General features: G+C 37.4%; 6 protein-coding genes across 8 annotated transcripts in view; 3 read left to right on the top strand and 3 right to left on the bottom strand.

Moving 5' to 3' along the window:
* Positions 1 to 5,239, bottom strand: part of sorcs2 (sortilin-related VPS10 domain containing receptor 2) — a 145,306-nt gene extending 140,067 nt beyond the window's left edge. For 2 of the 3 annotated variants that reach the window (XM_042728028.1, XM_042728029.1), the window contains exon 1: positions 4,833 to 5,239. In XM_042728028.1, coding sequence (XP_042583962.1) covers positions 4,833 to 5,177 — 345 coding nt within the window. In that variant the 5' untranslated portion in view covers positions 5,178 to 5,239. The remainder of the gene's footprint in view (positions 1 to 4,832) is intronic. The other variant, XM_042728030.1, reaches the window with a different exon arrangement.
* A 3,585-nt stretch (positions 5,240 to 8,824) lies between these two features.
* LOC109079721 (grpE protein homolog 1, mitochondrial-like) lies at positions 8,825 to 14,143 on the top strand. The gene is made up of 4 exons (XM_042728027.1): positions 8,825 to 8,984; positions 10,396 to 10,540; positions 11,510 to 11,591; positions 11,677 to 14,143. Exons 1-4 carry the CDS (start codon positions 8,917 to 8,919, stop codon positions 12,021 to 12,023), a joined length of 642 nt encoding a protein of 213 aa, XP_042583961.1. The 5' UTR covers positions 8,825 to 8,916; the 3' UTR covers positions 12,024 to 14,143.
* Positions 14,144 to 15,253: 1,110 nt separating this feature from the next.
* LOC109093365 (transcriptional adapter 2-beta) lies at positions 15,254 to 17,260 on the bottom strand. The gene is made up of 2 exons (XM_042728026.1): positions 16,991 to 17,260; positions 15,254 to 16,366 (listed from the first exon to the last, which is right to left on the bottom strand). The coding sequence occupies exons 1-2, from the start codon at positions 17,258 to 17,260 to the stop codon at positions 15,254 to 15,256; spliced, it is 1,383 nt and encodes a 460-aa protein (XP_042583960.1).
* A 150-nt stretch (positions 17,261 to 17,410) lies between these two features.
* Positions 17,411 to 19,700, top strand: LOC122137984 (coiled-coil domain-containing protein 96-like). Its single transcript, XM_042728025.1, has 2 exons — positions 17,411 to 18,666; positions 19,074 to 19,700. Exons 1-2 carry the CDS (start codon positions 17,548 to 17,550, stop codon positions 19,413 to 19,415), a joined length of 1,461 nt encoding a protein of 486 aa, XP_042583959.1. The 5' UTR covers positions 17,411 to 17,547; the 3' UTR covers positions 19,416 to 19,700.
* A 2,425-nt stretch (positions 19,701 to 22,125) lies between these two features.
* ccl36.1 (chemokine (C-C motif) ligand 36, duplicate 1) lies at positions 22,126 to 23,074 on the bottom strand. The gene is given in 6 exon segments (XM_042726831.1): positions 22,126 to 22,418; positions 22,547 to 22,629; positions 22,631 to 22,659; positions 22,875 to 22,905; positions 22,907 to 22,984; positions 23,057 to 23,074. Coding segments are annotated over 6 exon segments (333 nt in total). The 3' UTR covers positions 22,126 to 22,324.
* An 885-nt stretch (positions 23,075 to 23,959) lies between these two features.
* On the top strand, positions 23,960 to 26,293 carry LOC122137983 (coiled-coil domain-containing protein 96-like). The gene is made up of 2 exons (XM_042728024.1): positions 23,960 to 25,100; positions 25,507 to 26,293. The coding sequence occupies exons 1-2, from the start codon at positions 23,982 to 23,984 to the stop codon at positions 25,846 to 25,848; spliced, it is 1,461 nt and encodes a 486-aa protein (XP_042583958.1). The 5' UTR covers positions 23,960 to 23,981; the 3' UTR covers positions 25,849 to 26,293.
* Positions 26,294 to 26,832: the final 539 nt, after the last annotated feature.

The raw sequence follows: 26,832 nt of genomic DNA, 5'->3' as shown, positions 1-26,832 counted from the left end.
GGTGCTCACAATCCACTTGAATTACACAAAACATTACTTTCTCTACATTTATGAACTTATTTTCTCAAATTAAAATTGAATTATATAGAAGTAGAACCTCTGTCACAGAAATCTAATGTTCATATCGTTCTTCCTCTTATTTGCTCATCCAGTTAAACTGATATCAAACATGGATTATCTTTGTTTTTATTAGATGATATTGTAAATACTTTAAATCTGTACAAAGCAAAGCAAAGCTAATGTATAAATGCATCAATTCAAAATGACAATGTGTTGCATTTAATACAGAATTACACTTACACAACGGTTGACTTATTTTCAAAACATTTAACAAATTCATCAAGTTAGTCCACAAATACCTTGAAATTTTATGTTTCAACTACGGATGTTGATCTGAAAGCACAGAATTACATAATGGCCTATAATAATCATCATCTTAGGCTGTTTATTTGTTACTTTATGCATCAATATTCAAGTGCCAGAGTTTCAGAGTATCAGCCTAACCCTACTTCTAACATAAATCACAATACTCTGATGAGTACATGAGGTGAGTAAATTTTGTCAACGTTTTTAATTATGCCTAACTAGTCCTTCAAATACATAACTGGAGGAGCAATATGACATATGCAAGGCCAATAAATAAAACACATTCTGGATGCTGCACATAAACCCTCCGCCTGATCTGTCCCTCCAGATTCTTTCTGAGGTCTCTCAGGAAACAAAGGAAGAAATCCTCACTGGGAGCGCAAGAAAAAGGAACCACAAGTAAGCTTCTAATAAGTTGGGCTAATAGAAGTAGAGAAACTAAAGTCTCAGTGCTGAAAAGAGCAAAACCACCAATGGCATGCCAGTAATTAATACTGATATTTGAAAGAAAATTGGAATTGGAAAACTGGATTTGGAAAGGCTTTAAAAAATTGTGGATGGAAAACACTTTTGTCCACTCTGCCACATGTTTGCAAGCCAAATCTGACTCATTGCAATACAGAAACAACTAGGGAATATTGATTCAGACAGACAAGACATGTGCTAACAATTTTGCCCATGCAATAGGAGGGGCCAAATTAACTGTCTGCTAAGTATATGAACCATGAATGAATGCCTATTTCATGAAGTAAGCCTGAAAAATTGCAGACATTCTATATATCTTAAAAGCAACTTGTTTTTATACTCTACTCCCAATTTACATGCAAAGCAACACATATTTTCATCAACCATTTGCCAGGGACTACCTTAAATGGCTCATCCATCTTTTGTGCTTGCACACATCTTTTGGTGAACTGAAAAAGGGATGGTCTGTGTTTGTTTTTTTATACAGGTAGATAATTTACTGTATGTAGATAAAACTTATGGCCATTTAATTTACAAAATGCAAAAATTATAAACAGTACCACATCATAAGATTTATAAGATAAGTATTTGATCAATTTTAGAGAACTACATTTCCACATGATCTGGTGTATAAGAGTTTATCTCTGTCAAGCTATATACAAGTAATTTATTACAGATCCCCCTAAAACTTTTAAACTGGAAAACCTACTGGCTTTGGAAAACAAGAAAATGATGACTCAGGGGAGAAGCGCACATGGTGGTGGCGTCTCTGGGCTGCTTTGGAAATGTCAATGAGCCATGTGTCTTTCATTTGATCAGATTTGCTAATAGCATGAAGCCAATGGAACAACATGCACACATTCTGAGCTAAATGAGACTGTTAGCAATCTTTCCATTGCTTCCTTGGACTCCTTTTTTTATCTATCTCTATTCTAAATATCAATAGTCTGTATGTCTATCTATCTCTGACTTTCTCAAATGCAGTATCTTAGTTTTCTGTGTCATTTTTCCCTGCTCCCTCTGTCTTAACTAAACACAGCTATCAGCAGGCAAACAGATGGATGCTTCCTGACAACACTGCAAACACAAACAACAGCAGAGACTGCTGCTAAATACCTGATAGATGACTATATCTCCTCATATTTACAGAAAAGAGATTTGTCGTCAGAAGTGCAGGAGGGCAAAATAAATGAATCAAAATGGTCACACTCCCCAGAGAAAGTGAGGCAGAACAAAAGAGGTAGAACAGAAAACATAAAGAGCACCCGTTCAGCACACTGAAAGGCTCCGATGCTGGAATTACGTCAGGAGTCTAGTATCCTTCTCCAGGACTAGAGTAGTTACTGGAATAATGGATTGCACTTCCTTTGTTTGAGTCTATTCTGCACATCACTTAAAGCACAGGAAGTATTCGCCTCTCTCCAAAGGTTGGAGCTATAACAGAAATGCCCATTATTATAAACCTATGTTTATACATATAGCAATTTCCTGAAGCTATGAGACATGATGATATCTTTCTTCCTCTTATTTGCTCATTTATTTAAACTGATATCGAACATGGATTCTGCATGCTCATAATATACCTGTACATACATAACTGCTCGTAATATATCTGCCATACAATTGTCAATTTGTATATTGTCATTCCTTACCTACTGATTTGTATTTTTTTATTCTTTTATTGTGTGTTTTTTGTTCTGTCATTCTGTTGCACTGCGGAGCTTCTGTCACGAAAACAAATTCCTCGTATGTGTAAACATACCTGGCAATAAAGCTCATTCTGATTCTGATTCTGATTCTGATTCTGATTCTTATTGCAACAGCAGATGATAGCATAAATAATTGAAATCTTTACACACGGTTGCTGGAATAGCTTTACATCATTTTCATATATAGGTCATTGCGGTGAATTTATGCAAAAACAAATGACTTCTGCAGTTATGTCACAGGTTAAAGATAATTTCAAGAAGACTGTCCTATAAACAGTCTCACATTACCACACTCTCACAATAGAGAATGCTTGTAACATGTCGTCAGTTCCTTCTGGTGTCATCTTTACCACATGGCACTGTGGTCAATCTATTTTGAACAATCCCTAAATGCCAGAGTAACCCTGCTGTGAATGGAAATCTGGAAATGACATGAAATAAAAGGCAGAAATCTTCAAGAACGTCTGTGCTTTTGGTAAAATCCTAACGCACTCTGTCAGCAAACCTGACAAATGAACTTATGCAGCTGTATCACAATGCTTGTTGACCTCTGTGCATTTATTCTATCCACTGTGCATCTGTCATTTGCAGTGTTTTTTTTTTTTTTGTATAAATGACATACTGTTATAGTTTTTGTTAATATTTTTAATTTTTCTGTTATTTTTTCATTTTCTGTTATCATTTTCATTTTAGTTTTTTATGCCTATATAGTTTTTATTAACTTTTACTTTAAGGTCTTTTTAGATTTTGTTTCAATGTTTATTTCACGTAAAGAAATGTGAATATGTTTTTAGTTTCAGTTAACAGTAATAACACTGGTTGGTTGCTCGGCTCAACTGAGGTTACAGCTCTCCTCACTGCAGAACATCTGACATAGCAGCCAGCACTCGCATAATTCACACAACTACTTCTGACCTTATGTAATTAAAAGAAGCAACAAGACCACAGTCCACACAGACACTTAAATTTCCAACACAAACACATGACAACGCATGCCAGTTCCATGCTTCTCCAAATTTCTTTTTTTGTTTGCATTTCCTTCTAGATTCTTCGGAGAAGCAGATTGGATGTGGTTAAGAGGAAAAGTGCTTCATTACAGAAACTGGGAGTTGGTTTCAATGGTGTTGTAAAACTTTCAGATACAAAATATTACAATTAGCTATTAGTTATAAGAAAATGAGATGTGCAAAGAAAAGAATCACAAATGGCACCTTGTAATATTTATTTTATAGTGTATCTCCTACAGATCAATGAGATAAAATGAAGAATTTCACTTATGTCTCCTGCATTGCACATTTGACTTCTAAAAAAACACATGTAACTCTTCTAGACTAGAGTTTCAAAAGACATCTCACCAGTGTCTTAAATTATGCACAGAGTCTGTGATTACAAGGCAGAGATTACAAGTCTCAAAACAATTCTTATCAAATTGATTTAACACATAAAACTTACTATACCATCCACATTTTTACTCTTACTATATTTCAACAATATTAGGAAAAACATCTGAGACAAAGCTGCTACTTAAACTAAACTAATTATGAAAGATCTGAGCAATAATCTTCCTCAGTCCTAAACTTTTTTGACAATAGTTTAAGGCAAATCAAGCCGACTACAGAAGCGTGACTTGAAAGCACTTCACACTTCAGCAGATATTAAAAAGTAGGTTTTATTCAGGGCGCTTGCATTTTGTGTAAACAGCTCACGAGTTGTTTTGGCAGCTTTGTAAATGAGAGATGTCTCCTCCAGATACAATTCACCCAAATAGGCTACGATCGCACAGACAAGCGCGCGTTTGTTCAGAGCGCATCCAAGCTGTTCGCGCTATAATAACTATCACATTGCGTCGCTTATACGATTCAGCAAGTAAACGCCGACAAACTTCAACTTGTGCGTGAGCCAGCTGTATACTAAAAGGACTTGCAAATAAACTTCTGTTTTCTAGGCGCGTGCAAGTGCATAGCACACGAGGTAGGCTGTATGTGCGTTTCGGCATCAGCTGTCATTCTGGCTCACATTACAAGCAGGACGGTTTGGTAAACAGTGAACCTAAACCTCTCGATACACAGCAGATGTGTTTTGTGTGATGATCATCATGAAAGCTGTTCGTAGCTGCAGTCCAAACACCCGCCTATCTGCTCATGATGCTTCATTACCTGTTTCTCAACCTGCAATAAATCCTTAGGGCATCTACGCACCTTATCAAAAGACTTGACAGGATAAACAACTCAACGTTCAATCGTATGACTTTTCGGGACAATTACAATAGAGGAAGGGGTGGGGGGTACTCACGCTGCTATTTTCCCCGGTCCAGTGGACCATTGCCTGGTTGTGGGTGGCATCCCCTTTAAGGACGAAAGAGCTGCTGAGCAGAGAGACTTTCTCCGGAGCCGATGCCCTCCGGACTCGGGGTCCGCCGGGGTCCCCGCTGTAATCTCCGCGGCTGTGCGCTGAGATGAGCGCTTCATCTCTGCCAGTGACATGCACACCGCGGCTGTCAAGCTCTCGGTCCCGTACGTTTCTCTGGTTTATAACGCCCGTGTGACATGAAATCAGTCCGAACAGTGACATCCACGCGCAAGCCAAAAACATAGCTGGGTACAGGTGCGCCAAAACTGCCATGATGCGCGCCTTCATTTAACACTGTCAAAGCGAGTGCGATGCAAGCGAAAGATGGAAAGCCCTAATGTAAGAGAGAGGGAGGGAGGGAGAGAAAGAGAGAGAGAAAGGGGAGGAGGGTGGGGAAGCAGAGCTACAAACCAGAGCTCGCTCTTGTGATTGTTTAGTAGACAGCTGAGATCGAGGAGAAGAACAGCCGTATTCGTCTGCCACCTAGTGGCGCTACTAGTCCAGTGTTTGATTGTTGCGTATAACCGAGAGCTGTTGTACTAACAACAGACGCCTTATAATGCAAATACTCCTTAGTGTTTCCCTAAAAAAGAAACTAATTACGTAGGGGAAGTCGTGGCCTAATGGTTAGAGAGTTTGACTCCTAACACTAAGGTGGTGGGTTCGAGTCTCGGGCCGGCAATACCACGACTGAGGTGTCCTTGAGCAAGGCACCGAACCCCCAACTGCTCCCCGGGCGCAGCAGCATAAATGGCTGCCCACTACTCCAAATTACTTTTTAGGGAGTGTGTGTTCACTTTGGATGGGATAAATGCAGAGCACGAATTCTGAGTGTGGGTCACCATACTTGGCTGTATGTCATGTCACACTTAATTACTTTTTAGGGAATGTAATGTTGCGTTGCTTTTGTGTTACTTTTTAAATATGAGCAGGGCTTGATTGTTTTTAATATAAGAACTCTATTTATAGCAAATGTAAAAGCCCTTTCACACCAAAAAGTGTAAGGAATAAACCTCAGGCTGAAGGAAAATTAAATTCACGTCTGTACAGTAGAACAAGATTCAACACTCTTCAGCAATAAAAAAAAAACAATGAAGCACAATTGTTAGTTTTTCTAAAGTCATTTTTGCTTAATAGTATGGTTGAACTGGATCATTAAAAGTCAGCAGCAAAGACATTAGTTTATAAAATGGGATTAGATACATTTGTGTTATTTAACATATTTAATTATTGCAGGTTTGCATCATATTCTGAGTTTACATTTCACTGTTTTAATTCATTTTGATTAATACTAAATCTGATTTTTTGCGAGTGGGATGAATTAATGCACATTCACATTTAGTCTAGAACTACATGTTCACACAATGCACACAACGCCTCTGTACTTCCGATTTCTCCCAATATGCGGACAGGAGACTTGTCAGTCAATAAATGGGAAAACAAAGTAACTGGCGTTATTTTTTTGAAAAAGTAACTCAGATATTTTAATTAAAAAGTGATGCATTACTTTACTAGTTACTTGAAAAAAGGTAATCTGATGATGTAACTCGCGTTCCTTGTAATGCGTTACCCCCACTGCTCCTTATAGTAGGCCTAGTTACCAAGTTGGCTTGGCTGGTGTAAATAATCTTTTTTTTTTTCAATCAAATTTAATTGAAGGTTAGATTTTTAAGTGTTGTTACATTAAATAAAACAGTGTTAAAAGAAAAAAAAGCATTTATTCTTGGACTATCGTTCTCTTTTCCCCACAACTGCCACCGGTTACAACTGTGACCGGTAATTAAAAAACATAACTTCAACTCTTTAAAGAAGCATTGATTTTGCAATTCTATATCATTCACTTATAAACAGACCAACTCAAAACAAATCAACCTCAAATCATTGATTTCAGAGGATGAAGCAGGAAATTAGATGAACAAGTACAATACAGGTCACTGGTTACATTATTTAAGTGAGCTGACTTGGGTGTTATTATTCTAGTAATAACAACATTTTCTTTTTTTCTTTTTTAAATCCTCCCTCAAACAAACAACACCTTAAGGAACAATGAAAGCTCATTTGACAGTGACATCCTAACTGCCTGTACTCACAGATTTAACCTACACAAAAACAAACTCACAAAAACAAGCCTACCAACCCAGTCTCATTAGAAAACATAACTATTTTACCAGATGTTGATATGTTATGAATTCATACAATGTGATCCATATGGAATGTACATTTTTTAGGAAAAAGTTAAGCATGAAAGTCCACCCCCTCCCCTAAAAATAACCATCAGTCTGATTGTACAAATATAAATGAGATTGTACAAACCGAATACCAGTTTGCCAAAACAAAAAACAGTAAAGAATTACCTTGAGATTGTGTTGACCTGCAGTTGATTTAAAGGTCACGTGATCTTAAAGAAAGTATTCTAACATGCTGATTTGCTGTTCAGGTGATGTTCTTGTTATTACCTGTTGAATTAATTATCCCAATCTTCAAGTAAAAAAAAAAACTGGATGAATATTCTGAAAGACACCAATCCACAATCTGACTTGTGATGCAGCCTGGAACTAAATCCCACCATGTTGGTTTGTCTGGCCAGAAGAGTTTGGGTTCCTTGCCATTGTCACCTTTGGTTTGCTTACTACTTTCATAATTGATGATCTTTACATGGTGATTGAATGGAACTGAACACTAAACTAACCTCAGCTGAACAATGACCCAACATGTTTTTCTTTCTTTTTTCTTTTTTAATGGCATAATTGATCTCTGAACCATCATTATACCATTATTTTTCTTTTTTTATCCATGTAAAGCTACTTTGAAATGAGCTGCATTAAAGGTGACGTGAGCTGACTTGAAATATTTTATATATAATATAAATTGCTAAATATTTTTGTGGAAACTGTTAAGCTTTCCCCCAAGATTTTATTACATTTTTGCAAATAAAAATATAGAAAGAACAGTAATTATTTGAAATAGAAATCATTTGCAACATTATAATTTTTTACTTTATTGCATCCTTGCTAAATAAATGTATTCAAATCTTTAAAAAGAAAAAGAAAAAAAAGAAAGACAATCATATTCTCCAAACCTTTAAACAGTAAGATTAAGCTATACAGAAGTGGCCAGAAAAGGGTTTTTCTCATTGTTGAGTGGAGAGGAGAAACTGCGGTTGTTCTCTCTCTCTCTCTATTTATATATATATATATATATATATACAGTATGTATGTGTGTGTGTGTGTGTGTGTGTGTGTGTGTGTATATATATATATTATATATATATATATATATATATACCTAGAAATATATATATATATATATATATATATATAGGTATATATACCTAGAAAGGGCCATCAGGTCAGACGTGAGGCCTAAAAATGACCCTTTCTTGGTTAAAATATTCGTGGGAAACAAAAAATCCTTATTCAGCCAGGAACTGATTCTAAGCCTAAATCAGGATACAAGTTAGGATATCCTTACCTCAGTCTCTCAGACAACTTAACCTTACTGTCCAAGAGACAGATTTGGGCTGGGCTGACTGAGAGCCAGAGGATTACTGGCCGAAATTTAAAGAGTTAACAATGTCAGCTGTCTGCTCTACAAGCTGGAAGAAAATTCACAAACAGATGTCCTGCTTTAATTCTGAATACTGCTAACAGTAAAATTCAAATTGAGAAAATAAGAAAAAAATTCATTCAGAGACTTCATGTTATGTAGTCTCACTACTGTACAAGAATTTCTGTTCATGTTTATTTCATGTCTGCATCTACATTTTACTTTTACATTATCGAACCATTACTGATTAAATGCACTTTCGACAGCTCGGCGCAGTTGAGTAACTAGTGTGAGGTAACCTTCAGCTGTAGGATCACGTGCAGACTGTTTCGACCTTCTTCTCAACCAAACTACAGAATTGCGTCAGTTTTGACTAGAACGAGGATTGGTGGTGAAGGACCAACCGTGTAAGAACAGAAGCTGTGATTGGTTGAATGAGACGGCCTCGCTCTGCAGGGCTCTCAGCGTGGACTGAGTGAAGATGGCGACCTGGTGTGTGCGTGCGATAAGACTGAGCTCCTCTATCATAGCGTACCCTTCACTCGTAAGGTAGGTTTTCACAGCCCTGTTATTGTGTGTAGTTGATGTCCATGCTTGGGTAAATATTTTGCTTTAACGGAAAGGAATGCTCTTTCTGTTACGTGAGCTGTTCACAAATGAATGATTGCTGCTGATGTTCTGAGGACCCTCGGTTATATTCCTTCATGTGACAGCGTTGAGACAGCATTGTCTTTGTGTGTCCAGAGTTGTCCTGTAAGATACATTATACCTTTGCAGATTAGTTACATGGGATTATCGTTGCTTCTCAGAGAAATTTTCCCTACATGTCTTTCAGGTGTTTACCATATCATTGCATACTACATTCAGAACATGTGTTTCATTGAGTTCAGGATTTTGGTTTCAATCTCATTAAGCGTTTTAAAATAGTGTCCCCAATAAAAGACTCGTTTCCTACACGTGCTTGTGTCAAAGCTGCTTCTGAAGAGTCACTGAAGTGTACTAGTTGAACCACAATTGTATCACCTCATGATTGGTGTAGTAGACTGTCCCTTAACCAGTTATAGACCTAGTGTTATACATACATTTTTGTAGAATCCCATGCCAATTGATTATGTCCTACCATAAAATTAACCAGTTTAAGGTTGAAATGCTTTACATGCTCAAATGTGAAACTTTCGTCACGCGTTATATTGACTGTTACCCATAAAGAAGCAGTTATCTATTTTTTTTATCTATACGATTAATATTCATAAATACAATGTCTGTTAAATTCAGCATGAAATAAAAATACGCTAATAGTACTATTTTGTAAATGCATATCTTATTGTCAGTGATCCATCCATGTATGTTTCATTAGTAATTGACTTTGTTGATATTATCTTAACTGGCTCTTGAGATGAAAATGAAGTGTACAGGACCTTCCCAGTCCTTTAGTTCACTTAAACCCCGACCCTGTAAGCTCACGTTGGTCTGCTTCCATTTTTTAGTGCATGCCACATCTCAAAATCCAGTCAACAACCATTGCATAGAAGGAAGTCCCTGCCTCACATTTTGCCTTTTTTGATAATGTTACACTCGAATGTACGTCACAGTACAGCACAAATGGTTTGCTTCATTTCATTGGTACTTTAAGTTCTAAAAAGGATAAAAGGCGTCCTAAAAGCCTACTGATGAGCAAAGATGCCACAGTTCAAGTTGTGTACATCAGTGCGGCCCTTAGCCAGCAGAGAAAGTGCCATTGAGATTGTTAAAGAATAACATTATACTAGTATTCTCTTAACCTCCTTTTGGAAATAATAATGACACATTGTTTTCGGGAGAATTCTTCCTTTTAAGAATAAGCCTGTTTGACGGCAGCAAACACCCTTACCATTGGTTGGTTGCATAATAACAATGTACAGTATGTAGCCTGTGCCGCAAAGACTGTGTTAGTGAATATTCTCTTCTTTTAACTTCTCAGGGCGACTCCACGCCTCTTTTGCACAGCAGCCCAACAGAAAAGCTCAGGAACTGGGACCGAAGAAGAGAAACCAGAGCCCAGTGCAGCTGAGAAAGCCTTCATAGAAGAAAAGACACAACTGGAAGAACAGCTGAAGGATATTACGGTATTGCTGTGTTCTTAGCATCTGGTGTATAGAAGTTCTAGATGAAAGATTACCTAAAATCTGACAATAAAAGTTTGCTTGCAGTTCATAACCATGTAATTTCCCCCACACACCCTGACCTTCAGTTGTCCTTGTAGTTTCTGCTCTCCCTGAGGATATTTTTTTTTTTTTAAATTTTATTTTCAACAAATGCAAATTGGCTGATCATGTTTCAGATTAGTGATGTTCAGAGGATTTACTTGCCTGTAGATCAGCTGTAAAGTGTCCCAGACTTACTCAGAACGTCTTTGAGGGTTTCAAAGTGCAAGTCTTTGAAAACAGCACCGTTATCATTTCTGTGTAAACACCCAAAACGTGAATCTTTGAAAATGGTGACGTCATGCGCGTGCATAGTACGTGTTAGTTATGTAGACATGTGCGGTACGTGTCGATTTTAAAGGCAAGTGCGAACAAACTCAACAACAGCAGAGTATATGGTACTGTTGTTGTTCATCATATACAACATATAATCGTCACTTCCCTACAGGTACTGTTTACTAACAAGGTGACAGCGCCAACTACTGGCCTGGCATACGTAATACAGCATTTTTGGCCATTTTCGCTGATGTGTGTAAATGCGAATCATTTTGAAAATGTTGTCGTGTATATGTGAAACTTTTTAAACACGCAAGGAAAAAACTTTTCTGTTTTTGACTACACTGTTGTTGTGTAAACATAGCTTGAGTCTCACACGGAGAACAGCTTCAGTTTCACATTATTACAGTAAATCCATCCAGCACGTTGTGAATATTCTTTATAATATTCCTATTCAACACAAAATTACTGAGTTTTTAGAAAATTAAAACAAACTATTGCAGGTATTAAAAAAGAAACATTACAAATAGTATGAGGTTTTGTCATTTTGGCAAATAAGTGTTTTTCTTTTATCTTTGTAGTTCACTGATCATGTTTTAATTGTCTTTGGCTGAAGATAAATACAAGCGGGCACTAGCAGACACTGAGAACCTTAGGCAAAGGAGTCAAAAGATGATTAATGATGCTAAGCTTTTTGGTAAGCCATTAGAATTATTTTATGAACAGACATTTCTGGATTGGGTCAATTTGTTAAATGTTTTAACTCTCATCTCTTTTCTTAGGAATCCAGGGCTTCTGTAAAGATCTCTTGGAGGTGGCTGACATCTTGGAGAAGGCAACCGAAAGCGTACCAAAAACTGAAATATCTACTGCAAATCCGCACCTGAAAAATCTTTATGACGGCCTTGTAATGACTGAGGTGCAGATCCAAAAGGTCTTCCAGAAGCACGGCCTTGTTAAGCTTAACCCTGATGGTCAGAAGTTTGACCCTTACGAGCATGAGGCTGTCTTTCATGCACCTATTGAGGGCAAGGAGCCAGGTACCGTAGCTGTAGTTACCAAAGTAGGCTACAAGCTGCACGGTCGCACCCTTCGGCCAGCTCTGGTGGGTGTAGTCAAAGCCCCCTAACTGGTCGTACACACTATGATGGTTATTGTCTGGTCAGCTGATCAGTTTCTGTAATTTAGCTGGTCTTTGTTTCCACATTTTTTTCTTTGTTAAAGGTACCTCTGAGAGGTGAAATCCAATATATTGACAACTGAAGGACAATGCCGGACTAATCTTTTATTAATAATGATTATCAATAAAAAAAATAGTTCTTGAGTATAAGCGCTGGGTGTGTATGTGGTAGAAGATTCAGAGAATTGAATCTGTGAATTGAATTGGCTTTAACAGTATTTTCTGGAGGATCGTTACCATTCCAGGGACTTCTGAGAGCTAAAGAAACAGAATCTTTTGAAGAATCTAAAGCTTTTAAAGAAACACTGCAGCATATTACCTTGTTGAACACATTTTATACTTTTTAAACTCATTCGCTCTTACTAATTACTTTAGTGAAGAACGTTACCAGTTTGGTGATGTCTATGACAGCAGTAGAGAGATTCCACTTTTTTTTTTTTTTTTCCAGTGTTATGCAGGTTTTTGAATTTATTTGTATGAGAGAATAGTAAGTCTTCTTTACAGAACTTGAAGTTAAAATTTATCCAAAAATAAATGTTTCAATAATTTACCTACTGGCAGTTGAACTTGCCAACTTTCACCATTAGTTTCATAGTGTGCAAACCTGATGAAATACCGACTAGTGATGTTTTGTGAAGATCTGGATAACAGACAGATGGCCACTTAAGGCTGCTTGAATGATCAGTCATTTAGAAATTGTGGTTGTAATATGAAAAGAATGATGCCATGCTAATGGAAAAATATGAACGTCAAATTTAAAAGGGTAACTTTTCCATCTATGTGAACAAGCAGACAACTGTCAAATAAAGCATATATCTCTTATCAAATGTAGTAATAACATTTTCCATGGGTTTGTTATTCATTTTTGGTGAAAAGAAAGGTGCAATGGTATATTTAGGTTATTTGAATGAAAGTATATAGTGTACATATTTGGATACATTTCTTAAATGGCTCATATAAAAACATGACTGTTTAAAATTTTCTAAGAACTGCAGTTTTCTTATAGATTCTATTTCGATTATGCTTTCTGATATGAACATTTCTTCAGTTTTAGGCAAGGCACCAATTTTTTTTTACTTAGACAAAAGGTTATATTTAAACACTTTAATACAAAGTAGGAAATAACATGACAAATGCAATAAAATACTTAACACATACTCTGCATTTTGACAAATATGATCCTTCCAAATGGATAATTTTACCTGAGGACACGCATGTCATAACTAAGCAAAAAAAAAAAAAAAATGTCACATTGTTTTTTTTTTTAAATTATAAAAATTTACTTGCGATAGTGTCTTTGTGATATCATGTTCAGTCTCATATCCCTGCTCACATTTTTTCAAATCAGTTTTTACTGTAGAAAAATAACTGTGCTCTCTGAAATAGCATATTGAATGATTATTTAAAGTGTAAATATTAACCCTAATAAACTGGAAAATTTTTCCTTAAAAAAAAAAAAACAATGTTGGTGTGCGTGACTAAACTAGTCTAGAAGAATGGTTTGGGATCTTTAACCAGTGATCCTGTTTCCTATAACCATAAAGCACAATCTGAAGAATAACCCTTTCAAAAATGTAAGCACCTTTATACAAATGAAATAAAGGCAGTGACAGAATACCCTGGAAAAAGAAGAGACCACATTTGCATCATAACCTACGTTCATCATTTATCAAATGGTCACAGCCAATATCCTACATATATGAGTTTCTCTCCAAGGACAACTCTGCACATCTACTTTTAATGGCTTTAGTCACAAATTTGTGTGGGGAAGTTCCTTCTATCATAGAAATGTGAAGAAAAATAATCAATTAGACACCTAAATTAAACCTTAACCTTTGTACATCTTTGATATGGTACAAATCAATATTAAAATAAAATATTAATTACAAGGAAAAGGGATAAAAACATCAACCAGGGTAATTATGCTTCAAGGCACACAAGAACGAATGACTGTTTATGTGACTTTATATGTACCAATGCCTGGAGTCAAAAATTACAGGGTATAAAAAAAGATAAGGACCACCACCTTGGCCTAAACACTGTTATTTCCAATATTGTATACATAAAAAGTTAGACTGCACCTATCTATTCTATTTGACTCTTAATATATTAAACATTTCAAAACTATGTAAAAAAAAATGTAAACCTTTGAACAGTGCTTTTCTTAGTTTTCTACAGCTTTGGGGTAGACACAAGCAGTCAATAATAACATTAAAAATCATGGGAAAATATGTTTGTCTGAGATTTGGTATTGCATGAAGATTTTGTCAAGGCATTTGAAAATTTAAAAAAATTTAGTATGTAGTTGTAACATACAGTCTCAGCTTATAAATCGTGTACATGTTGTAATGAGAACCCTCACTTTACCCAAAATACAGAATAATACTCTCTTGAAACAGGAGCATCGTGGTAAATGTTCTTCACTGGTGATCAGGGCCTGGATGTGTGTCACATTTAACTTGAGCCTCTGAAACATGCTCCGCTGTAACATAACCTCACAAAGGTCAACTCCAAAAAATAATAATCATCAAACATGAACTTAGACATTTAGAAAGTATGGAGCATGCTTCATGTGACTCACATTTCCACAATTGACACAACAAAATACACCCAACTGAAACAGGCAAATTCAGGTTAGAACACAGGAACTTTAGACTTTTGGCAAGCAGAACAAGGATCTGACCCAATTTCCTTCTTATTAAAAAAAAAAAAGAAACTCAGAACCAATTTTAAAAATCTGCTTGATACAACAATAAACATTCTGTTTATACTCTATTGGCAGGGAACATTCAACACCATTCAAAACGGAGGCATTTTAGCATGGGGCAGTGGGTTTTTGTGTGGTTATTCTGATGTATTACACAGGACAACTTGCTGGAAAGTTCCCTGTGGATACTGATTATGTACTTTAACCGTGTTTATGTTTCGATGAGGAGATCTGAGATCAAAGACAGACATGTTTGACTCATTGAAGGTCCACAACCAGTAGTCTGGCACCTACAGTCATTTAGTTCTCACAGGCTTTTCTGAGATGCAATATAAAACAGTAGAAAAATATATTTACAGTTATTATTCTTACAGCCAAATCTTTGGACAGTGTTTACAAGACTCCTCTCGATATACACACCCTCTCTCACACAAAAAACACAAAACCCTTTTTCAGCAACCACCCCATCCAGCTAGCTAGGCAGCCTTCTTCTCGAGGGAATGCCCTGCCTTTTCTGTAAGTGATCTTTGATGATGATAGTCTTGACAGTCAGATAGCGTGTGGGACTTAGGTTCATAGAGTTGCACAGTACCTTCTCCCGATCGGACAGCAGCTCAAAGCCAGACAGGTTCTCGATGGCTGAGAACTCACTGTCCTTCCCCTCCTCTTTGATGGCACTGACTCCTCCACCTCCGCCCAGCCCACCTCCTGCTCCAACTCCTCCTCCAAGCCCGGTCGCTCCTCCTCCACCACTGCTGCCTCTCTTTGACCCAGCAATACTTTTGTTCTCTTTCCGTTTTTCTCGTTTGTGACGTGCCGCCTCATACTCGGCCGACTCGTCGAGTCTCGTGATGCCGTTCCGCCGATAACGCTGAAGCTCGCGAACTTTCGCCCGTAGCATGCGCTCTTTGTGCATGTTATCGAAGAATTCTTCAAATTCCCGTTGTGGCATGAACTGGCAGAGTGCACGCAGTTTCATCCGTTGCTCTTTCTCTTCCTTGGTGATTTTGCGTTTCGGTGTTGCTGCTGAAGAGGAGCCCAGCGACCCTGTCGGAATGATGGTGGTGCCACTTCCCAATCCTACAGCTCCACCTACGCCCCCAACCCCTCCTGCCCCACCTGGTCGTTCTCGCTCTTTATCCTTTTTGTCCCGTCCCAGAAAGGCTGGCACTAAATTGTAATCACGAGCGATGTTTTTCCGTCGCTGTCGCTCACGCAGCTTCCGCACGTACATGTCCACATGGGCTCGTTTCATCTCAATCTCGATATCTTCATCATCATAGTTTACAGACAGGCCACTGATGAGTTTCTCTGCCTCTTGGTCATATTCGATCTCGTAGTCATCACGGAGCGGCATATATCCCAGCTGCTGCTGCTCTGCCACAGATATGTCTAATGGGGGCAATGGGGTAGTCAAACTAGGAGACAGCGGACCTCCGCTGGGACAAGTGTGGTCTGTCACGCGGTTGGGGATGCTGTCAGGGATGCAGGCTTTGCCCAGATTCCCATGGATATACATGCTCACATAATGGTCCATGACCTCCTGAGGGGTGCGTGATGCACCCACATGGGCTGCCATATCCTCCTAACACACAGAAATAAACAAAGATACAGAGTTAGCGCATTCAAACATATGCAAATGCATATGTCATTCATTAACAAATCACAAATAAAGATGACATCTCTTTAGAAGACATAAATTAAACTGCTTGATTCATATGGATAATGTTTACAATGTCAAAGTTTTGGTAGCATGGAATTTCAATTGAGGGACAAATATCTCATCAGGCTTTATTAAACATACCTTCAAGTTGCGTTTAGAAGATAACGGAAGCCTTATGAGTTTGAAACGATATGAGGGTGAGTAAATAAACTAAGCCTTTAACATACAGGTCATACTAATATCAAAGTTACAAACTCAAACATTATTATTATTTTTAACATACATAATATTAATGCAAATATAACTATTAATGAATATCACCTGCTTTCAGCAATAGTGCACAGTACAGTTTGTTCTCTCTGTGGAAACTATATTGTGCAGCTATTATGAATGTGCAATATATTTATATATTTCTAAGTTTCTTCAGTAAGCAATGCATCATTTGTTCCAGACTAAGCATGACCATTTCGTATTGATGTGCACTTCTGGCCATGCAAAGGAAGTTTATTAAAGCCGCATCAGTATGGACTCATTTGAGAATCGTACCCAGTTTCCAAATCCATATTGCTCGATGGCATCGAGCAGCGACTGCTCTTCCCTGCTGGTCCATCCTCCCTCTGCCTCGGGACCCCAGAGCGAGAAGCGCCCGCCGTCAACTTGCTGATAGCCGTGCCATCGCCTGTGGTTGCCGATTTCGGCACCTGCAGAGAAGCACTCCGGACAAAGTTCAATATCCTGGCATTCGGCACAGCGAATCCGCAAATTCGTAACATCTGCCAAGCAGTTCACGCAGTACTTCTTCCCTAGGTCGGCCATATTAACTACCGCTTGTTGTTGGAAGCAGCAGTGGCGCGGGGCTGGGCATGCGCAGTGGAGTATCTCGGTTCACGCCGCTGCGTCTCATGAATATTAATAAGGACACAGCGAACGCCTGCGATTGGCTCTCGCTCTGGGTGCCCATGGCAACAAGCACGCACTCCCGTACAGACACAAAATACAGTTGAGGCAAGCGCGTTTCATGAGCTAACATTGATTCACTTTAGATAAATTACATGTAATTATTTTAATATTTAACAAAACCTTTGTAAATACAATCATATAAAATGGAAAAGGAGTCGTTGGAGCTAAAACATGAAGAAAGTCCTGTTTTAGAAAATAACACACTGGTGGAAAACACTGAAACAATTGAGGATCCAGCAGAGGCAGCAAGTGCCCAGGCTGGGGAGGAAGAAACTGAAGAAACTGCACCTCTTAACACCTCAGAAGGTGTTGAGGATGATGTGGTCAAGCAGGGTTCACAGCTGAAAGAAGACAAGTCTGTTACTGAGACAAGTGAAGCACAGATATCTGAAACCGAGTTTGGGAAACATATGATAACAGAAGAGGAGGATGGAATAGAAACCCTTATAAATGAGACCTTAGAGGACACTGAGGGTCCTGAAATAGGACATTTCATTGACGATCTTCTATCACGTGAGGACACTGAGGAAGAGGAGGAGGATAGACATCCAGCTCCTGAGCCAGAGAGTGAGAGGACCAGCTCTCCGAATGAATCATCGGTGCCTGCAGAAGAAGAGGAGACGGGCCTCAACATCAACACTGCAGAATATATCGCCCTGCTACCTGAACTACAGGCTGAGAGAGAAACACTCAGCAAGCTAAATGCCCAACTGCAGACCAAAATAGCAGAATACCTCAGTAAGAAGGCAGGCGATAAACATCCCAGACTGGACGGAGATATCTCAGACCAGGAGCAGTACCAAAAGTACCTGGATCTCATGGAGGAGCTAAAAGTGCAGCATCACCGTGTCTCAGAGCTCCACCAACAGCGGACTGAGGAGCTCCGCCAGCAGAGCTCAGAGAAACTGAAGCAGGTGGAGCACGAGCTGAGATCCCTAGCCGCACTGAAACATGAAGCTGCCATGACAGCACTGACCGGGAAGGTGGGCAAACAGGCAGCACTGGCAAAGGTGGAGCAGCTGCAGGCAGACGAACTGAAGCAGGAAGACAAGCTGGCATCCGTGCGTCTCAACAACATCAAGCTCAAGAACAAAATATGTCAGCTTGAGACGGAGCTTAAATCCAAGCGTGAGCTTGCTGATGGCTTGCTGCTGATGGACTTTGAGCAGCTCAAAACAGAGAACCAGACATTTAAAGACAAGCTGAAGGAGCGCGGCGAGGAGCTACTTAGGCTGAAAAGGAAGGTTGCCTGCTCTGTGCAGGTAAATGAGGTTTTTGTAATGAATGAATGAATTTGTGTGTGTGTGCATTTTCCTTCCATTTCAGGAGTGAAATTTGTTTTTGTGGTCATCAGGAGCATGTAAATGTTAAAAATAATTTATATATATTATATATAATTATTATTAATAAGGTAATTTTTTTTGTATTTAAATGTATTATAAAAAAGAATAATATGTATATAATTATTTCATTATATAAACAGCTGAATGTCCAACTTCAGGTCTTTTTAAAATGTTGTGCATATAAGCTATTCATATAATATAGGTTATGTAACAACATAACAACTTACATAATAAGTTTACCATTATTCATAAAAATGCATTGTGTGTAGCAACCTGTATTGTTTCCAAAATTGTGTTTTGACACATTTTTTGTCCCACAACTTCAGGGCATTTCCCATGTGAAAGAGAAGCTGCATTTCATGCAGATGGAGAATAAGGTCAAACACTCTCAACTGACGAAGACAGATGCATTGGTGGCTCTTAAGCGTGAAGTGCTGACACGTACTCGACAGGCTCGTGACGGCCTGCGGGCAGACAACCTTAAGCTGCAGCAGCGCTGTGGCCTGCTGGGAAACACCACACTGCTGCAGGACTTTGAGGAGAAGGTAGACACCTCCGAATTCCTGCAGCAGAGACTAGAGATGTTGAAGAGACATCACGCTGAGCTCATGCTGAAGTGTGCTGGAGTCAAGCAGAAGATCGAGCAAAGCAGAGCAGAGGGACAGTGACAACACAAGTGCACATGCTTACATTCAGTTACTGAGTTAAATGCAATGAATAGAATGTAACTTGACAAAGCTTATCTTTTGCAAAGCATTAAGGTTTATAGAAAAGTGAGATATGATCCTTTAAATTTGTCATCTTAAATAGTATTTATCTTAGTTATTTTCTTTTGTTGATTGTCACAGCACCAAACATGTGCTTATAGAGGTTAGCACTCAATTAAAGAACACATGACTTCTGTCATTTTGCTAGACTAGCTACTTTAAAGGGTGCTGCTGAAGTTTTTATTCTTAAGTAAAAAACAAAATAAATTCATTAAAATTGAATTAACAACACACAAAAACAATAAGTAAAATATAAATTAAATGCTTTAAACGTGTATTAACAGCACCCAAACATTTTTTGAGACTGACTCCTTTTTTTGTAGACAGAAAAAATTAGTTCACTTTAGATTTTGATTTGCCATTTGATTCAACTTGTCTTGTTGTCTTTTCTGATGACATAAAAAGAATTTTACAAAAATATTCATAAGGATATTAATTTGTCAGTTTTGTGGTTTGTTGTACTTTATTGGGAGTGCATAATATAAGACAATTATTATATTATTGAGTAGAACAAAAACAATTTAAGAGTTTCTTTAATCAGTCGTGAAATTATGATTAAAAAGATTAATATAATGTGGTAAAATACCATATATGGTGCTAATACTGCTTGAAGTTAATGATTAAGGTGCGGTGTAGCAATCATGTCACTATCAGTAAAATCAATGTGACTGCTGTATGTTTACAGCATTATTCGGCAGTAAAAATAACACTACAGTTCAGAAAAGTTTTGACATTTAATGCCAAAGGTTAAATATATAGCAAACTCAAACAGTCATTTGTCATGATACCATAACAATGAAAAATAACAGATCAGCACAAGAAGATTACTGAGCTAATTCTTAAGTTATGAAAGAAGGTAAACAGCTTTTATCACAGTTCTGTTATTATTAGGTTTATCACAGTGCCAGCAGATGGCGATATTTGTTACGTCAAGTCAACTAGGCAACATTTCTGTTCTAACGTTTCCATTCTAATGTGTTCTATTATTCAAAAGTATTCTTTAAAGAACTCGATTTCACATATTTGACATTGAATTACAGAGGGGTAGTGCTCAACAAACAAACAATGTTTTGTAACTTTTGCAGTGTCCAAGTGGAAAAACATGCTTCAGCTGTATGTTCCAAGCTGTTGCTAGAAGGTCATGGTGGAACATTTCATTTTTTTCTACAAGATTCACTACTTCCACTTCTAGAAGGGTGTTTTCCATTTACATTATAGGTGATGCTGGTTTTGTTAATTAGACACAATCTATTTTTAAAACAATGAGCAGGGTATGGCCTCCCACAGGAAATGCAGCTGAAGGTGGAACAGGGTCATGGGCATAAGCGGCCACTGACAGATCTGAGGTGTTAACATCTAGTGACATGTTTGTATGCAGGAGAGAAATAGTGCTATTAAAAGAAAATACCACCAACACATTCGTTTCATTGTGCAATACTATACTGATCTTTTAAAAATGTCCAAAATGATGTTAGGAATGCTCATATTCATAGGCTCGTATTGTTTTATTTGAGGCCATTTTATACTTTAATGATCAAGTGTAACTGGTCATCAGTTCTTTGAATGATCTTGCTTTCAGAAGTCATTTATTAATACGTTATGTGAAAAAGTTCAGTGCTCAGCAACTGCACATAGAGAGCAATCTGAGGTCTGCTAGCTCTAAAACAAAACTCTTAAAAACACCTCATGATCTTGACAGGTTATATGTGGAAGGAACATATATATATTTATATATATTTTTTAGATGTATCTGTTTTAAATTATGCATCTTACTAGTATTACCAGTTTAGATAGAGTTGGCTAATGGAAATCCATGTGTAATTGGGTGTTGGATTTTTGGATGAGAAAATGTCAGGCAGCAAAACAAGCAAAAATACATTCATTTTGTAATCCTAAATTCTGGAACTCCAGTCCCTTGTTTATTTTATATTCTTTATTCACAATACACCTATTGTCTGTGCTGTGCTGGGTCTGCTGTACTGAATGCTATCCTCACTAGTTTAAAGGACCTTAAACAGGAAAATGAATACATACTATGAACACAGGAAAGGTCAATAATTAGTGACCCCTGAACAGGTAACATGAACATATGCATACTTACACTTACAATAGATGACACTGACAACAGCCGTTTTTATCATATATTATTAAATATGCAATAAATGTAAAACTTTATGATAACATTTTAATAGTAATATTTTATTATAATAATAAATAGGCCTATTTCATATATGTATGATTATAAATAAATAGTAAAAACATTAAATAAATATTAAACTGTGCTTTAAAGAGTTGCCTTTATAGAATGTTAATTTGGTTCTGTGTCACCATTTACATTACCTTTTTTTTTCTGTCAGTCAAACAGTTTTGATTTATTTGATCTTGTTTTGAATAAGCTCCGTTCTGTGTCATTGTTGCTGATGATTTTACAAAAAAAATAATATTTAACAAAACAACTGTTCTTCATAAAAAAAAATAAAACAAAACAACTCTTCATCATACAAATAAAAAACAACATCTAAAATCATAACTCTTAAAGAAAAAACCCTGAAATCCTTCTAATAACAAGTTTAATTCTGCATTAAAACAATTAACACTTCAGAAGAAAGACATAACACTACAGTTAAAGGTAAAACAATTAGTTTAGCATTTAAAGCAGAATGTTAAAGAAATACTAAGCTTGTCATTTACTCGACATAATGCCTCACATGATAACAATGAAAAGAATGACAGAGCATTACAGGAAGAGGGCTACTGGGCTAATACTTAAGAAACAAACAAAACTGTTCCTTTGAGCATGTTGATCATCACTAAAGATCACGATCATCCAATACTCTCATGACCCTCTTCACCCAGTTCAGCTCAGGATCCACGCAGAGACGAGAACCCTTCATTGTGACAAAACTGATAGAAGGAAAAGATCACAGTTACTTCTTACAGAAATCATTATACTCAGTTTATACACAGTATAATAGATTTCCATTCAAGTGTCTTGACAAATTCTTATGATTTATAACAAATGAAAAACTTACATGACTCCAGGTTTGGTGCAGTCTTTACTCGTGTTCACGTAGGAATCAATTTTAGCAACCTGGATTTTTCTCCCATAATAATTTAAAACAGCATTCGGATGGTAAATTGGCTTCTGTGTTAAAAAATATATAATTTTTTTGTAATAAATATTTTGACGTTAATCACCTAAATGATACTCCACACCACAGAACAAATAAATAAACAACACACCACATAACCTACTTGGAAATGAGTTTTTACAACAGCGATAAGCCTTTTTTTCCCCCTTTGATAAATGTCAATTCACAACACAGAACGAATAAATAATGAAGCTTTCGGGTGACTTACGGTTGCACATTACACTGGACTGGAGGAATGCAAACCGCCAGAAGACCAATAAAAAGACAAAGACAATACTGGACGCATAGCTGCAGATTGCTCTTCTTCTTGAGATAACGCTGATATCAAGAGGATAAAGTCCTACAAACTTTACCATGTTGTTTTGATAATCCAGTGGGCAGGTTATCCACAAGTTTCCTACGCCCCATGAGGTCTCTACTGCGCGGTAAAGTTAGTTTTGGTTTGATATTCCCTGGATATTCGCCTAGGCTGCTTTATGGACCGTCTTGAATTTACCTCTCAGTACAAAACGAAGTCCAATAATTAATACAAATTGTTTACAAAGCCATAATACAGTAAATGCTTTGTGGGCAAGCTGACAGAAAATATTTAACCAATATGTTGCCACAGAACATATCTCCCTTACGTACAGTACACAACTATTTCTTTAAAAAATTACTATAATTAACCAAAAGTGTTTTTTTATGTGCCAAAGGTTGTAGTACATTCCTAGTGAACAGACTGACTACTACGCATGAAATATTGCCAATATCTTCCTTACTGTATGTACAGTACACAACTATTTTCTTTAAAAAATTACCATATTAATCAAAAGGTTTATTTTTTTATGTTCCAAATGTTGTAGTACATCAGTAGTGGCCAGACTGACTTACTACAGGGGGAAATTTGCCAATATCTTCCTTACTGTATATACAGTACATAATAAATCTTAATCTTACTTAATACTGTAATTCACCAAAATGTTTTTTTTTTTTTTTTCATGTTCCGAAGGTTGTAGTACGTTTTTAATTACAGACTGAGTTAATACAGGTGAAAGTTTTGCCAATATCTTCCCTACTATACATACAGACATTATTTTTCTTAGGAAAAATTTACTGAAATTCCCCAAAAGGTATTTTTTATGTTCCAAAGGCTAGTATGTTTGTAGTTACAAGACTGGTTACTACAGGTGAAATTTTGCCAGTATCCCGTACAGACACAAAATACAGTTGAGGCAAGCGTGTTTCATGAGCTAACATTGATTTACTTTAGATAAATTACATGTAATTATTTTAATATTAAAAATAAAACCCTTTGTAAATTCAATCCAATAAAATGGAAAAGGAGTCGTTGGAGCTAAAACATGAAGAAAGTCCTGTTTTAGAAAATAACACACTGGTGGAAAACACTGAAACAATTGAGGATCCAGCAGAGGCAGCAAGTGCCCAGGCTGGGGAGGAAGAAACTGAAGAAACTGCACCTCTTAACACCTCAGAAGGTGTTGAGGATGATGTGGTCAAGCAGGGTTCACAGCTGAAAAAAGACATGTCTATTACTGAGACAAGTGAAGCACAGATATCTGAAACCGAGTTTGGGAAACATATGATAACAGAAGAGGAGGATGGAATAGAAACCCTTATAAATGAGACCTTAGAGGACACTGAGGGTCCTGAAATAGGACATTTCATTGACGATCTTCTATCACGTGAGGACACTGAGGAAGAGGAGGAGGATAGACATCCAGCTCCTGAGCCAGAGAGTGAGAGGACCAGCTCTCCGAATGAATCATCGGTGCCTGCAGAAGAAGAGGAGACGGGCCTCAACATCAACACTGCAGAATATATCGCCCTGCTACCTGAACTACAGGCTGAGAGAGAAACACTCAGCAAGCTAAATGCACAACTTCAGACCAAAATAGCAGAATACCTCAGTAAGAAGGCAGGCGATAAACATCCCAGACTGGACGGAGATATCTCAGACCAGGAAGAGTACCAAAAGTACCTGGATCTCATGGAGGAGCTAAAAGTGCAGCACCACCGTATCTCAGAGCTCCACCAACAGCGGACTGAGGAGCTCCGCCAGCAGAGCTCAGAGAAACTGAAGCAGGTGGAGCACGAGCTGAGATCCCTAGCCGCACTGAAACATGAAGCTGCCATGACAGCACTGACCGGGAAGGTGGGCAAACAGGCAGCACTGGCAAAGGTGGAGCAGCTGCAGGCAGACGAACTGAAGCAGGAAGACAAGCTGGCATCCGTGCGTCTCAACAACATCAAGCTCAAGAACAAAATATGTCAGCTTGAGACGGAGCTTAAATCCAAGCGTGAGCTTGCTGATGGCTTGCTGCTGATGGACTTTGAGCAGCTCAAAACAGAGAACCAGACATTTAAAGACAAGCTGAAGGAGCGCGGCGAGGAGCTACTTAGGCTGAAAAGGAAGGTTGCCTGCTCTGTGCAGGTAAATGAGGTTTTTGTAATGAATGAATGAATTTGTGTGTGTGTGCATTTTCCTTCCATTTCAGGAGTGAAATTTGTTTTTTGTGGTCATCAGGAGCATGTAAATGTTAAAATAATTTATATATATTATATATAATTATTATTAATAAGGTAATTTTTTTTGTATTTAAATGTATTATAAAAAAGAATAATATGTATATAATTGTTTCATTATATAAACAGCTGAATGTCCAACTTCAGGTCTTTTAAAATGTTGTGCATATAAGCTATTCATATAATATAGGTTATGTAACAACATAACAACTTACATAATAAGTTTACCATTATTCATAAAAATGCATTGTGTGTAGCAACCTGTATTGTTTCCAAAATTGTGTTTTGACACATTTTTTGTCTCACAACTTCAGGGCATTTCCCATGTGAAAGAGAAGCTGCATTTCATGCAGATGGAGAATAAGGTCAAACACTCTCAACTGACGAAGACAGATGCATTGGTGGCTCTTAAGCGTGAAGTGCTGACACGTACTCGACAGGCTCGTGACGGCCTGCGGGCAGACAACCTTAAGCTGCAGCAGCGCTGTGGCCTGCTGGGAAACACCACACTGCTGCAGGACTTTGAGGAGAAGGTAGACACCTCCGAATTCCTGCAGCAGAGACTAGAGATGTTGAAGAGACATCACGCTGAGCTCATGCTGAAGTGTGCTGGAGTCAAGCAGAAGATCGAGCAAAGCAGAGCAGAGGGACAGTGACAACACAAGTGCACATGCTTACATTCAGTTACTGAGTTAAATGCAATGAATAGAATGTAACTTGACAAAGCTTATCTTTTGCAAAGCATTAAGGTTTATAGAAAAGTGAGATATGATCCTTTAAATTTGTCATCTTAAATAGTATTTATCTTAGTTATTTTCTTTTGTTGATTGTCACAGCACCAAACATGTGCTTATAGAGGTTAGCACTCAATTAAAGAACACATGACTTCTGTCATTTTGCTAGACTAGCTACTTTAAAGGGTGCTGCTGAAGTTTTTATTCTTAAGTGCAAAGCAGAAGAAATTCATGTATATGGATTTTCTAATTTACCTTATCAATTAACATCGACAGCAACAACATTTTTCATGTTCATATATGTTTACATATAAATTTAAATGCTTTAAACGTGTATTAACAGCACCCAAACATTTTTTGACACTTACTCCTTTTTTTGTAGACAGAAAAAATTAGTTCACTTTAGATTTTGATTTGCCATTTGATTCAACTTGTCTTGTTGTCTTTTCTGATGACATAAAAAGAATTTTACAAAAATATTCATAAGGATATTAATTTGTCAGTTTTGTGGTTTGTTGTACTTTATTGGGATAACATAATACAATAAAAATATTATATAATAGAACAAAAAAAATTTAAGAGTTTCTTTAATCAGTCGTGAAATTATGATTAAAAAGATTAATATAATGTGGTAAAATACCATATATGGTGCTAATACTGCTTCTCTTGAAGTTAATGATTAAGGTGCGGTGTCACTATCAGTAAAATCAATGTGACTGCTGTATGTTTACAGCATTATTCTGCAGTAAAAAATAACACTACAGTTCAGAAAAGTTTTGACATTTAATGCAGAAGATTAAATATATAGCAAACTCAAATAGTCATTTGTCATGATACCATAACAATGAAAAATAACAGATCAGCACAAGAAGATTACTGAGCTAATTCTTCAGTTATGAAAGAAGG

Source organism: Cyprinus carpio, chromosome B7 (genome assembly GCF_018340385.1).
Source record: "Cyprinus carpio isolate SPL01 chromosome B7, ASM1834038v1, whole genome shotgun sequence".
Taxonomy (NCBI): Eukaryota; Metazoa; Chordata; class Actinopteri; order Cypriniformes; family Cyprinidae; genus Cyprinus; species Cyprinus carpio.
The sequence above is the reverse complement of the archived record's forward strand: the minus strand, read 5'-3'. Positions and strand labels throughout refer to the sequence as shown.